This window comes from Malania oleifera, chromosome 10 (genome assembly GCF_029873635.1).
Source record: "Malania oleifera isolate guangnan ecotype guangnan chromosome 10, ASM2987363v1, whole genome shotgun sequence".
NCBI classification, from domain to species: Eukaryota; Viridiplantae; Streptophyta; class Magnoliopsida; order Santalales; family Ximeniaceae; genus Malania; species Malania oleifera.
Genome location: NC_080426.1, coordinates 89,623,313 through 89,637,637, shown reverse-complemented (window position 1 = coordinate 89,637,637; position 14,325 = coordinate 89,623,313). Strand labels below are relative to the sequence as shown.

General features: G+C 38.2%; 2 protein-coding genes across 2 annotated transcripts; one reads left to right on the top strand and one right to left on the bottom strand.

Moving 5' to 3' along the window:
• The first annotated feature begins 1,157 nt into the window (after positions 1–1,157).
• LOC131166269 (3-ketoacyl-CoA synthase 15-like) lies at positions 1,158–5,161 on the top strand. Its single transcript, XM_058124668.1, has 3 exons — positions 1,158–3,096; positions 3,220–3,731; positions 3,831–5,161. Exons 1-3 carry the CDS (start codon positions 3,003–3,005, stop codon positions 5,010–5,012), a joined length of 1,788 nt encoding a protein of 595 aa, XP_057980651.1. The 5' UTR covers positions 1,158–3,002; the 3' UTR covers positions 5,013–5,161.
• LOC131166270 (glucan endo-1,3-beta-glucosidase 6-like) lies at positions 5,077–12,820 on the bottom strand. The gene is made up of 2 exons (XM_058124669.1): positions 11,346–12,820; positions 5,077–6,447 (listed from the first exon to the last, which is right to left on the bottom strand). Exons 1-2 carry the CDS (start codon positions 11,705–11,707, stop codon positions 5,337–5,339), a joined length of 1,473 nt encoding a protein of 490 aa, XP_057980652.1. The 5' UTR covers positions 11,708–12,820; the 3' UTR covers positions 5,077–5,336.
• Positions 12,821–14,325: the final 1,505 nt, after the last annotated feature.

Sequence of the window (14,325 nt, the reverse complement as noted above, 5' to 3'; positions counted from 1 at the left end):
ACCTTATTAGTCGTTACACCATGAAAATTTATTTCTTTTGAATTTGAGGTCCAATAATCCACAACTATTAATACAACCACTAAATTCAGCCATAGACAAACCCAAGCAAGGTCTACCTCCCACCCTTTCCTCATCTGACCGAATTACATTAAAATCCCCCATAACAACCCAAGTCACATCAAAACTCGACAACCCCTGAAATTGTTCCCATAAATCTCTTCTCTCAATATGATAACATTTAGCATATACAAAAAAGTAAGAAGCAAAGAGTCTCTATCCTCTGTTAACAAAACTGTCATACATTGATTTGAGGCACCCACCCAATCCACTTGAACATCATCTTTCTAGAACAGTCAAATCTTCTCACCTTCCTATACATTAGAGCAAAAGTTAGTAAATTACAAAATACACCGCCCACCTTCTTATCTTTTCTATATCTTGAAAAGGTTCCGAAACTGCCAAAATTGAAACTTTCTAATCTTTTACAATTTGTTTCAATCTTCTCTTTGACGTGTTCAACCCTCTTATATTCCAAAACATAATTTTGTCAATCATAAGTTCAAATTTTGAGGCACTGCCTTAATTCTCGTAGACTTTCTCACTTAACCATCATCTTTATTTCTTCCTTCCGATTCACCCACTTTCACATTACCTAGATCAGAGTAATATTCTTTTTGAGTATCAATGCAAACCTCCATATCTCGCTCAGATAACATATCATAATTATCCCTACATACTACACCCTCCACATCCCCCTCTCTCTCATCCACCTCCTCCACCAAATCACCTCCCCATCCTTGTCCTTTTCAACTTTTCCCCTCCCCCCTTCATAAACAACTCCGATTTTCTAGGCAGACCTAGAACAACCTCTCAGTTCTACCTGCACCCCTACCACTCTTGATTTCTAGTTTTGACAACGATCGGCTTTCTTTCCACTATTCTTCTCTACCAAATTAACTTCATCCACTTTTTGAGTACCACATTGTTAACCTCATTCACAATTTCTTTATTTTTCTCAATCATATTCGACAAACCACTCACGTTTCCATCCTTCTTCTCATCCACCCTCTGATCCTAAAACTTCAAAACAGGACCTTCCTCTTCAACTATTATATTCTTTTTTCTACCCACTTCTTTCCAAACTATCTTATCTCCCTCCTTCCTCATACCTACCTTCCTTTTATCCTTAGGCTTAACTCCAAACTGGCATACTACTTCAGTGTGACCTTGCCTACAACATTTATTACAATAGAAACTCCTCTTCTCATATATTACCCTTTGCCAATTCTTCTTTTTTCCTACCACCAACGGAAAATCCTCCATGGGATCCTTCTACAAGTCCACTTCAACACATAATCTTGCACCAGTGGCTCGTGTTCTATATAATGTGGCATTATCCGTCCCCAAGAATCTACCAAATCTAGTGGTCAAACTCTGCAAACAGTCCATTTTATATAAATGTAAAGGCAGACCTGATAAGAAAATCCACTGAGGTGCGATCGATGGTTCCTTGTTTACATCAAAATTCACAGACCAATTAAAAAACCAAAATTGGCACCCTGCCACCCATCTTCCTTCTCGTGCCCATGCATGAATGTAATCCTTTTCGTTTACCAAATATAACAGAACATGATAATTGTCCCTAAAACTTATCATTGAGACTTCAGAAATACCTCAGGATTGGATAATATGCCTCTAAAAGACATCGATAGGCGGCCTTACAGAAAGAAATTTAAGCACCAACGCATACTTCAAATCCTCAGCAACCTTTTCCATCTCAACATCCGAGAAAACAAAACCTAATTCCCGATTAATTAGTTTCAGTTTCCTCAATGGGATTTTGAATTTTAAAGATGGGATTGGCCTCTTCAAGGCTTCGGCAAATGATTTTCCCTCCAGCGAAACATTCCCCCTTTTTGACCTTATCATCCTCCGAACCACTCCCCGCAACCCGAAAACTAGCGTCGACACCTCCCCTCAACCCTCCGATAACAGCTACCATAGACGGCACGATCATGTCTATCAGCTATCTGTTTTCCTTGTTGAACACCAAAATACAAAATAAAAATAATCAATAAAAAACCAAACCTGCGGTAGACCTACGTCTTCCATCACCGTATGTTGCCGACGTGGGTTCGTCATCACCACTTCGTCGTTGTCACCGTCTCAGATTCTCGCAGCCCAACTCGCTGCCAATGCCGGAGACGAAGTCGTTGCTGCTCTCCAACGAGAACCACTGCTACTGCAACGCCTATGTTCCAACCTCGTGTGCGGCGGAGATGGCGGCACAAAGATGCTTCAATGGTGAAACTTTTTGAATACAACCCACAACTCGAGAAAAAAAAAAAAAAAACTCTTAATGTGTCCCCGAACCCAAGCACTATGGTCTAGACGTTTCTCAGGCGATCACTCAGACAGTCGCATAATCCTTGTTTGTAGTTTATGGGTTATTCTCAGTCAATTTCGGAGCAACTTTGCCGCCAGCAGCACCGCCAATAATCACCACTTCATTTGCTTGGCTGTCGCGGCGTAGTCGTCACTCTTAGGATTGAAACCCTAACATTGAGGCGCTTAGGAGAGAGGGAGTCACACTATATGATCAAAAAAAAAAAAATTACAGTGGAGGAGGAGAACACACTCTCACTCAACTCTAACTCAAATCACTCTGCCACCCACACACAGCACTCAGTTCTTCTCTCTATATATTTTCTTTTTGCATACTCACACTCTACTTTACAAAGCAGTGTGCATATGTATATATGAGAGAGAGGACCATTGAGATGGAGCAGCATTGAAAATAGAATGCATGCTCGAGACTGCGCATGCCCCAGAGCTAACCCTTCCCAAGTAACATTAAATGCACCCACATGGGTGGGTCAACATATATAGCAATGGAGTCGATGAATGCTCAATACACTGAGCATAATCCAAAAACCATTTAATTTCCACACGCATGCACCCACCCAATTAACCGCAACTTGTGTGATCCAGCAGGATCATCCATGCGGTGCGACAAAACCGCTGCTCATCCGCCTTCATGCTCAAAGCACGCTGCTTTCTGTTACCCCCACAGCCCAGCAACTTCAATTCCTCCATGTCGTCTATATATCTCCTCTCTTAGTTTCCTTATGATATTATCATGAATTAATTAATCAATCGCCATAATATCTCTTAGCCCGCTACCAAGCTGACTCCTTATAATTAATTGAATTGTTACAGATGTAGAATCCAGCTGGTATAATATGTATATATGCATGGCAAGGGCTGCTTCTGCCGTCGCTGCTGATGATGCACAAGACGAGGAGCTTCTTTCCGCTGAGATCGTGAACCGTGGCGTCGAAAGTTCGGGTCCCTATGCGGGCTCCCCCAGTTTCTCGGTCAGGGTCCGACGCCCGCATAATTTTCTCAACTCCGTCAACCTGAAATATGCGAAGCTGGGCTATGCTTATCTCATCACCCATGCCTTCTACTTCCTCACCACCGCGCCCCCCATAACACTTCTTCTATTCCTTATTATTCACAATAATAAGGATAACAATACTACCCGATCAGGAAACCAGCTGCGTCCTCCGCTTGTCATCTGGAAGGATATTCGCTTCAAATGTGACCTCCCCGATGCTCTCTGCTTGTTGGGATTATCCACCTTAATTCTCTACATCTATCTGCTACTCGCACCCAGGTCCACCTATTTACTCGATTTCGCATGTTTCCGCCCACCCGATGACCTCAAGGTTTGCGTGTGCATATATTTGTGCGCTAATTAAATTAGATCTCAAACTCGATTACGTAGCGTCAATTATTTTATTTTTTTCTCATTTATGTACCTGTAGATTTCGCGGGAGAAATTCATCGAGTTGGCAAAAAAATCCGGACAGTTCAGCGACACAGCAATCGAATTTCAACAGAGAATCATCAAGAATTCGGGGCTGGGGGATGAAACCTCCTTGCCAAAAGCAATTTTCCAACAAGGCCACAAAATAACCCTTAAGGATGGACGAGAAGAGGCCGCCATAGTGATGTTTGGAGTGGTGGACGACCTTCTTGCCGCCACCAAGATCCGGCCCAAGGACATCGGAATCTTGGTTGTGAATTGCGGAATCCTAAACACAACTCCGTCACTGTCGGCGATGGTGATAAACCATTACAAGCTTAGGCACAACATCCACAGTTTCAATCTAGGAGGCATGGGTTGCGCAGCCGGGATAATAGCCGTGGATCTAGCTCGCGACCTTCTCAATGCGTACCCAGGCACATATGCACTCGTGGTGAGCACTGAGGCAGTAAGCTTCACCTGGTATTCTGGGAAGGACCTCCGCATGCTTCTTCCCAACTGCTTCTTTCGAATGGGGGCCGCTGCCCTCCTGCTGTCAAGCCACCGCCGAGACAGGTGGCGCGCCAAGTACGAGTTGAAGCAGCTTGTTCGAACTCACTGTGGCTCGGACGATAGAAGCTTCGAGAGCGTGAAGTTGAGAGAGGACGCCGAAGGGAAGCAAGGGCTATGGTTGTGTGAAGACAAGATGCTGATGGAGGTGGGGTGGGAGGCGCTGAAGGCCAACGTCGCCGCACTCCGGCCACTTGTTCTTCCCATCTCCGTTCAACTCCGCTTCTTCGCAGGCATGCTGCTCGATCGTTTCATGACATTTTTCTTCCACCGCAAGAATAATAACAAGAATCTGAATGTGGAGTACAAGGGGTTGGAGTTGGACCACGTGTGCATACAAGCAACAAGCAAGAAGGTGCTGGAAGAGATCCAGAAGAACTTGGGGCTGAGGGAAGAGGAGATGGAGGCGTCAGTGAGGACACTGGAGCGATTCGGGAACACTTCCAGCAGCAGCATTTGGTACGAACTGGCTTACTTGGAGGCCAATGCCCGAGTCAAGAGAGGCCATCGCCTTTGGCAGGTTGCTTTCGGGTCTGGTTTCAAGTGCAACAGTGTCGTTTGGAAGTCTCTCAGGAATGTCAAGAAGCCAAAGTTCACCCCCTGGTCTAACTCATCATCCATCACTACCTAAAGGCTTTTAACCCAATTAACAAAGAAAGCACTCACTTCATGTACGCTGAAGAATCCGCTAGTTAAGCTAAGTTACCAAGTATGGCAATTAATCTGTACTGCAGCATCAGTTTCTGAAGTAAAGAAATTCAATTTCAAGCTTGGCAAATAGATATTAAGTAGTGCTCACCTCCCAGGTTGCAAAATTTCACCTACTCTAGCTACTTAGCTTTTATTTTTCATCCATTGCCTTTAGCTTCTACATACAATACTAGGTATGTACCCTAGAAAGCAAGCAAGAATAATGGAGCAAAAATCTTGACATTTCATACAATAAAACCCTTGATCACAGAGTTGTGAGCAAAAAGTAGATGAAGGCCGGGAACAAACTGAATCGCCTCTGGGTGTGTCTAGGGTCAGCTCCTGCAAAATATGGCTGGATCATGATCTCAAACCTGCATCCTCCTACGGATGGATCCGTTCTGGTGATACTTGAAACATTTGGGAACTTGCAGGCAGCATCCAGCTGATTATTTTTTTGATAGTAACTGTTGAAGGCATATGAAATGTTCCCACGAGCATCCAAACTTGCACATGATGTTCCATAACCAAGACTGGTGCAGTCGGCAAGGCCACAGGCATAGTTAACACTTGGTGCAACTTGTGGGTCATCAAGGCTAGCTGATGGCTTCATTACACACCACTTGCGCTCCAGATAGTGGACATTTCTTGCTCGAGCCAAAGATCCCGAATTGGTGGTCCCTAGATTAAGTTGGTACTTGGGTATTCCATCAAAAGTAAATATTCCCCAGTGTCGCTCAAAATTCCCTGGATCAATGCTCTTAGCGTCCTCATCAATCAAACTAAATAGATAGGCATCAATGGGGCCAGGTCTCATTGGAGTACCTTTCCCACCTAAAATATGAGACATAAACCCTTGGTTGAACCGTTGGGCATTGTTTAGGTTAGCATTTTGGTCTCCATCAGTAGGCCACCCAATTTCTCCGACTATGATTGGTAAGTTTCCATATCCATTCTTTTGTAGCGCCCACACAAGAGTGTCATGATTTGCATCGAACATGTTGTAGTAGTATGTCCCCCCATCATTCAAAGGTGATGCATTGCCATCAAAGAAGGCATACTCAACAGGGAAACTGGAGTCACTGTAGAGGCTTATGAAGGGGTAGATGTTCACAGTGAAGGGGGAACCAGTGTCACTCAAGAACTTTACAATAGCAAGCATGAGGTCGTGGATGTCTGTTCGAAAGTCCCCACCAGATGGGATGCCACTCGAGCTCTCATACACATCAGCATTGAGTGGAACAGTAACTTTCACTTGGCTGCTAAGACCAGCCTTTATCAGGGCAGACTGAACATTTTGGAGAGCAGGGAAAGTTGTATTGAGAAAGCTTCCATTGTATGTTTCCAGGAAAGGCTCGTTCCCAACTGCAACATACCTGTAAAACCAGATACATCACATATCAACCAGAAACTAAAATGAGTTCATAGGTATCATTGTCAAACAAACATGCAGGATAAGGATTAATAGAAAAGCGACGGGCAAGCCCTGATCTAATGGTGTATGTGTTATGCCAAAACTAAAGTCAGGAAAACATCTCATCAAAAATGAAGGTAAGGCTGCGTATATTTGTCCTTCCCAAAACCCAATATGACATGGGAGCCTCATGCACTGGGTGCTATATTTGCATTTCTGTGTTATATTAACAGAAAAGTGTTGCAACATTTCATCTCGACCAGCAAATATTCTCAATAAAGTACAAAATAGCATTATCTCATGAACTCCGTCGAGATCAACATTAATTCCTGGGTAAAATTGCATGTAGAATAAACACAGCCAATAATAGAAATCTGTTTCCCTTTCCTTTATGAAAAACTAAACCAAATAAAAAAATTGTTAGGAGTCCTTAAGGATTCTATTGCATGCATAAATAGGAATCAAGATAGGAATAGCATTCGAGCTGGAATTGAATATAAGATACCAAAAACAGAGAACTTATTACAGTAGCATAATTAGGAATAGCAACCTCAAAAGCTTCTACTGCATTTTAAATAATGAGTCAAGATATTGGTGGCCAACCACCATACCCACAAAGACATGATTAGACCATGATCTGGAATTGAATATAAGATACCAAAAACACACTGGAAGCTTTAGAAACATCGAGTAAAATGCATTTGCATCCAAAGAAAAATATGCATGGAGAAACTACATGCAGATTTATTTAACAGGAGGGCCAAACTACAAAAGTCAAATAAAAGTCAAATAATTAAGTTTAGTTATTTGTTCTTTCAGAATTTGAATATAGCTGGGGAACTAGCCATAAACTTTTCCAAAGTATGATAGATTGAGGTAGAATTGTACTTTGTTAAAAGTTTGGGTTTCCCAAGAATTAAACTTTCTTAATTCTTTCAAGTCATATGGGTGTAACTATAATTCACAGACCTTGGAAGGGGCATACCCCCGCCCCCAAGAAGTGAATATAGTTCTGCCCCTTATTGTAAAATTTACAATTGTTTTTGAAGAGTGATGGATACAAATCAGTCAAGAGGACTTGAATGTGTAAGCTCATATACTAATACTATGAATAATTAAAGCGAAGGCCCTGTGATTTATCACAATAATTTTTCCCACAAAATTGTATTTCCACAATTAAAAAGAAATGATGCACCAACATAACTATCACCCTATAGTGCTTCTATTCAATCACAAGTTGACTATATCTTAAACTTGGACCAGAAAACTCTTCATGATAAATTTAAGGGGGAAATAAGGTTACAAAGGAAAAAATGTGAGGGAGGAAAAAGAAGAGCAAATGGGATGCATATCTCAGAAAAATAATATGAAACTTGAGTTTGAAAAATTTTTTTCCCATAAACACCTATTTCTTCAAATAAATTTGAAATTTTACATTGTGCTTATTCTCTCATACTTCAATGTGAGCTAAACTTAGAACATAACGTGAAGCATGTGGGAACATATGCATATGCAATGCATGATTTATTTGTATTAGCAACTGAGCTTTTGTTTGAACAGAGTTGTTTCAGTTCCAGACCCTGGAATCTAAATACTAAGACAGAAAATGCATCCAGATGCGGGCAAGCATGTTTAATAACTCTATTGCATCTGGATACTTCATGCTGCTTAATTGCATCTGGATACACTATCTGTCTTAGCCCCATTGACCAATTAACCCATTGCATTGCAGATGGAGCAATTAAGCCAATACATAGCAGTATTTTAAAAGATGAAGGCGTAAGTGAGACGTCTTAACCCTTCAAAGGTGAGGCGTAAGCCTTAAGGCGTTGTGGCATAAGCCTTTTGAGAATTTAGTTTAGATAAAATGTGCAAATAAATTACATATATTTTTTTAAAATAAATAAATAAAAATGAATAAAATTACAAATAAAATATAAGAAAATTAATATATAACTTGAATTTATTAAGTAAATCATGCCAAGAGATAGCTACAACATTACAAATATCAAATTGTTTTCAAAATCTAAGACGTAGCTCCATTATTCTAGAAAGGTTGAGGTTCAAGAGTTTTAAAAATTAACTCATATTATGACATTCTTTTTATATAAATATGTACTTTAACTTTTCTAGCCAAATCTAACTTGAGTTTCACACGCCCAAAATGTGTAAGCCTTAACTAAGAAAACGCAAAAGGGATGCCTTTTGTACAAATGCATAAGCCTCAATGTGTAATATGTTGGCCTTCTGGGATTTGGTAATTTAGATTGAGTTTCAAGGCATTTTGGGCATGCCTTGTTTTAAGGCGAGCCTCAATTGAGCCTTTCAAAACATTGGCACATAACCCTAGCATCATCTAATGAGGTTCAACAAACTATTGCTTGTAGAATGATGGTAGGAAAACACATAACAATATGTATTCACAACATTTTATCATTCTATAGTTTTTTGAACTTACTATGTATGAAATTCTAGCTGATTTTTCCTTTTATTTGAAACAATAAAACTTCAAGTATTGATACCAAGAGTGAAACAATAGCTGAGCTGAATGAAAAATAATTCCTTCTACTTGGACTCCCTTTTTTTTTCTCTTTTTGGCAAAGCTAGAACCCATTAGTATATATAGAAATGACCTCATAAGGTTGCCCAATGAATCAAATACAAAAGCGACTATATGGAAGAAATGAGCTAACAATGTGGTTTTGTACGTCTTCAATTACAGTAAAATCGTCACAAGGCCTAGTAAATTAAAAATAGGGAATTGAAACAGTTGATTTCGTAATCATGAAAAAACAAACGTTTAAATTTCAGTCATGCTCTAATATGACAAATAATTGTAGGACTGCACACAAAACTTAGGAATTAATGTCACAAGGCCAAGCTAATCCAAAAGGAACATTGAAACATTTACCATGACCTTGCTTGGTCCAATACAAAAATGGTGGAAATAGAATTAGAGAACAGTTTTGACCTGGTCAGAAAAACCATTGTAGGCACCATGAAGTTTGTTAAACAATAAAAAAAACAAGAACAAAGGGCTTGAGGTGTCACACACAAGATGCCAACTAGAATGGCACGAGGCTAAGAAGGGATCTTTGCAGAAGCTTGTGTGAAGAGAGTGATTAAGGGCACCTTTATTGCAAGTACGAGAAGGCCATATGGATAACAAAGTAATTTTATTATTGCTATGTCAAGGATTGTGACATCATAGTTATTGTGAGTCTTATACTGTCCTTCAAAAGTCCTGTCAAGGTCAAGTCAATGCATATGTTTGCTCTGTCATGCAAGTGAGGGGCATTAAGGGCAGCAATCACCCTGAAGCCCCCATAGGGCTAATAGGGGGCAAACTTTCCCTTGAAGACCACCTTAGTCTTAGGCCCCAAGCAAAAACCTCCTTAACCCCCATTCTTAAATAGGTCTCTACATAGAGATGGGTTCTTAACAGTCTAAAATTCCGCGAATCAGCCTTGTTTGTCAACCCACATATGAGCAGATATAACACTTTGTATATTTATGTGGATGACTATCTAGATAATATCAACTTTAACACTATGATATTGACTTAAGCGTAAACAAGATGTCCTACTCTTAACATATTTGCTTTCAAGCAGTGAAATCTATTATTCAAAATCTCATATTCTATAGCATTTTAAATTTTGAATAATATCAACCTCCGGCCAGTGTTTCATTCCCCAGCTAATGCTCACAGAATCATTAGCAGTTTTCCATCATAAAATAACCATAACTCAGCCATCAGGACATTGTCTACTAGTAAATCAATAAATTATTAAGACATTACTCATCTCTATCACAAGAGGAACAAATTAGGGCATGTTCAGTTGTGGAAAACAAATTTTATTGTTCATTTCCAATTTTTCAAAAATTTAGAAGTATTGCACGTTGTTTTTAAGTTTTCTAACATTTAGATTGAGAACAAGGAAGACAATTAAAAAAAAAAATGTTTCCCAACTTTCCTATACAGATGTTGGAAAATTAGCAAACATGATGATATTTTTGCAATTATTCGTAAGTATGAAATAAATAGACTCTAAGATAGTGTTCAGGAGAATGGATTTCACATGATTTGGATTTGTGTGGATTTGAAAGAAATTCCAATCTATATACGTTTTGTCCAAATTTACTCAAATTTAAATCCAAGACCTGAAATCCAAGCCCCCAAAGGAGCGATAAGTGGAGCCACTAGTCCAAGTTATAAATAATTTTCTTGTTTATATTTCTGCAGGAACTTTTTTTAAAGAATTTCTCAAACAATACCGAAGAATGATGGAAGAGAATTAAAGGCCCAGTCAACTTTTTCCCTTTGCAAAATGGCCCTCGAAGAAGATTCTATCATAATATTGTCAAACCTACACTTAATTGTGCAACCAAATCAAATAAAACTAACCTGCAAAATCATCCACATCATGATTCACACATAAAACAATGCATGAAAATTGCCTAACATTCCCCAGTTTTTACAGATCAAAATATGGAGAGCATGGCAGATATTGGATCATTCTCATACCTTAGTCACAGCCCAATTTCCTTCAGTTGGTTCAACAACCCTTCAGAAGAAAATTATTAATTGATCTGAAAGCTAGAAATTCAGTAAAGGAAGGATAGCAAATCAAGTACAATAATCTTTCCTGGGAAATGCTAAACCCAGGGGCTTGGATTTGGCCTTGCTAATTAATCCAAGCAATGGATTTGAAATAACCTATTTCGGGGGGGTTATTTAAAGATTTGAGATCCAAAAATTGACATCCAAATCCAGATGCAATTTAAGCTGATGTATTAGAGATGGGGAGGGAAATTTCAGAAAATATAAACATATTTGTACAAGGAATAATAGAAGCTTGCCTGATGTTGACAGCATTGGAGGAAATATGGGTAGAGACGTTAGAGGCAACCCATTTCTCAGCGGCCTTGAGGCTGGCAGCAAGAGAAGACAACATGTCGTTGGGAATGCCAACCATGACCTCAATCTGAGACTTCCCCAGAGCCTTCAAAGCCCCATAATCAGCATCGAACAGCTTCACCCTCTGAATACCATTCTCCTTCAGCAGCCCCACCACTGTGTCCGGAGGCAGAGGGTGGGTGGCCTGCGTCCCCCAGTTGGCTCCAATCCCACTCCCCCCACACACTAAACAACACAACCACACCGCTACTCCCGCCACCATCTCTCTCCCCAACCACCCCAACCCATTCGTCGTCTTCTTCATTTTTTTCTTAGTTTACACTTTACACTACTACCTTCTTCTTCTTCTTGCTCCCCAGCTAGCTTATTAATGATAATAAGGAAATCAATGAACACACGACCCTCACAGCTATCTTTGAACTTGGATATCCCAGAACAAAGAGATGCGAATATATATTTGAAAGATAGGTTGGAAGACTTGAGATAGAAGACGAGAAGCTAGAGCTCGAGACTTTTTTGTTTTTTAAAAAAATTTACAATAAAGAAAGAAAGCAAGAAAGGAAGCAACAGCAGCAGCAGCCTCAGCCTGCTTCTATCCTCACACAATCCAAACAGCATTTTTTTTTTCCGGGTAAGATGTATAAACACCAAAATGGAATGGTATCAGTGCTTAAGATGATGTTAGAAAATCAAGACAAAGAGAACCCTGAACCCAATAACGGGTCTCGAGGAGGAAAAATAAAAAGGAGGCACTGTCAACAACAGATTCTTGACGAAAAATGATCCTACAGAATCAACAGACTAAAATAGTAGAATCCCAGAACGAACAGAGAGCCCTTAAAAACAAAAGAAAGAGAAAATAACGAAATAATGACATTAATACGAAGATGAGAATGGTAGAAGGAGAAAAATGGATGGAGTCATTAGCCGCAGAATTGAGTAGATGGTACATAATACTAACGATAATCCGAAAGCTGCAGACATCGACATGGTTAATGCCACCGAAAGAAAATCTAAAATCTAAAATCTAAACTCTAAAATCTAAAAGCAAAGGCAGGGGGATTTAGATTGAGAATAAGATTTGGATTTGGAAGGACAAAAGCCAAGCTAATGAAGGAGCGTGAAAAAGTTAAGGATCCAATCCATCCCCCACGCCCCCATGTCTCCATCCGCTGTTCAAAAGCTCTGCCACAGCCAGAGAGATGAACATGAGATGAGAGAGAAAAAGCTAGCTTACAAAAACACACACACACACACAGAGAAGGAGAGAGAGAAAAAAAAAAAGGAACATTTGAGATGTCATCACAGATTAAATTACATGCCAAAAAAAAACATGGATTGAAATTGAAGTTGAATTATGGGCATAAATAAACAAATATTTTGTTTTGTTTCTCATAAAAGTGGGAGTCAGAAGTTCAGGGGCGGGGCGTCTGTCTGGTCGCATACTCGCATCTTTGCAGTGAGACAGTGGCAACCTGCCAACCTGGCATCTCTCTGTCATTTCATTCCCACGTCGTATCCTTATTTCAAAATTTTTCAAAATCCCAAGTTGCCTCACCCTCACTCTTAACGGCCGTTTCTCTCCTTAAAAATGACTCCCACTGCACCGCCGCACCGTTTCAGTCCATTACTAAAGATTGTACCATAAAAACAAATTAAAGTTGTTTGGTCTCACCGAGTTTTTTCCCAATATATCTTTTTTTTAAAAATATATATTAAATAATATCTTTTTTAGAAAAATAAATCTCGAACTAATCCTGACATAATCTCGTTATTTCAAGTAACAAGATTTACTATTCATAAAGAAGATATTTTTTGACACATGACAAATCTCGCTGGTTCATTCAGTAAGATTTGCTTTGAAATATGAAGGTTATATATATATATATATATATATATATATATATTATACCCTTTTGAGAAATTAAAAAAATAATAAATTAGGAAATAAATTTTTCTGCGTAAATGTATAAGGGTTTGCATGTGAGATATTTTAGGAATGTCATTTTATTTTTATTTTTTTTTCAATTGGAGTTTACTATCAAAAGATTTTTTATTTTTTGGCAACTATTAATATATAAATATATATATATATATATATATATATATATATATTGCCCTTTTGAGATATTATTTCAATTGAAAAAATTTAGTCCAATTTTGTAAATTATTTATCTAAATATACTTTTAAATTTAAGTCTAAAATTTAAACATTATACACTCAAATATATATTAAATTTATTAATTGAGCAACTTTTAGAATTCTTAGTTTCTTACTATGTTTAGGAGCTTGATAGCTTGATTTTCTACATTTAAATATGTACAAATTTAAGCTAAGTACAATAAAAATATACTAAATTTTATTTAATTTTTTACAAATTAAAACTCAAGACCTCCAAATCTATGCTTTCAAAAAGAAACTAGGAATCTATTTTTTTTCTTTTTGGGATTAAAAAAAAACAGAAAGTTCTTTCTACAATCCCAATAAAAGAATTGTAGAGCATTTTATGAAGATTTTCACAAAAATATATCAGTGGCCTGAGCAGATGTAAAAAATAGTTTTATTTTTAAAATTTTAATTAAAAAAAATATAGGATGATATTTTTAAAAAAATTAATATTTGTATAAAATTAAAATAACTTTGGTAATCTGTATCATTTGTAGATAATATTATTTTTTGATAAAATTCATAGCACCTTTTAAGTTTATTAAATATGACTCTACATATGTTAAACTTTTGAAAATTATTTAAAAAAATCATCTGAGATTTAATTTTATGGACAAAAAGAACCCTTCTATAATTCCAAAATTAGAATTAGTCAATAGTTAAATTTATGTCAAAAAATTAAAGAAATGCCCTTGTTAAATGATAATTTTATCTTTTTTATTTAATTGTAATAAGATAAACTAAGAAAATAATAT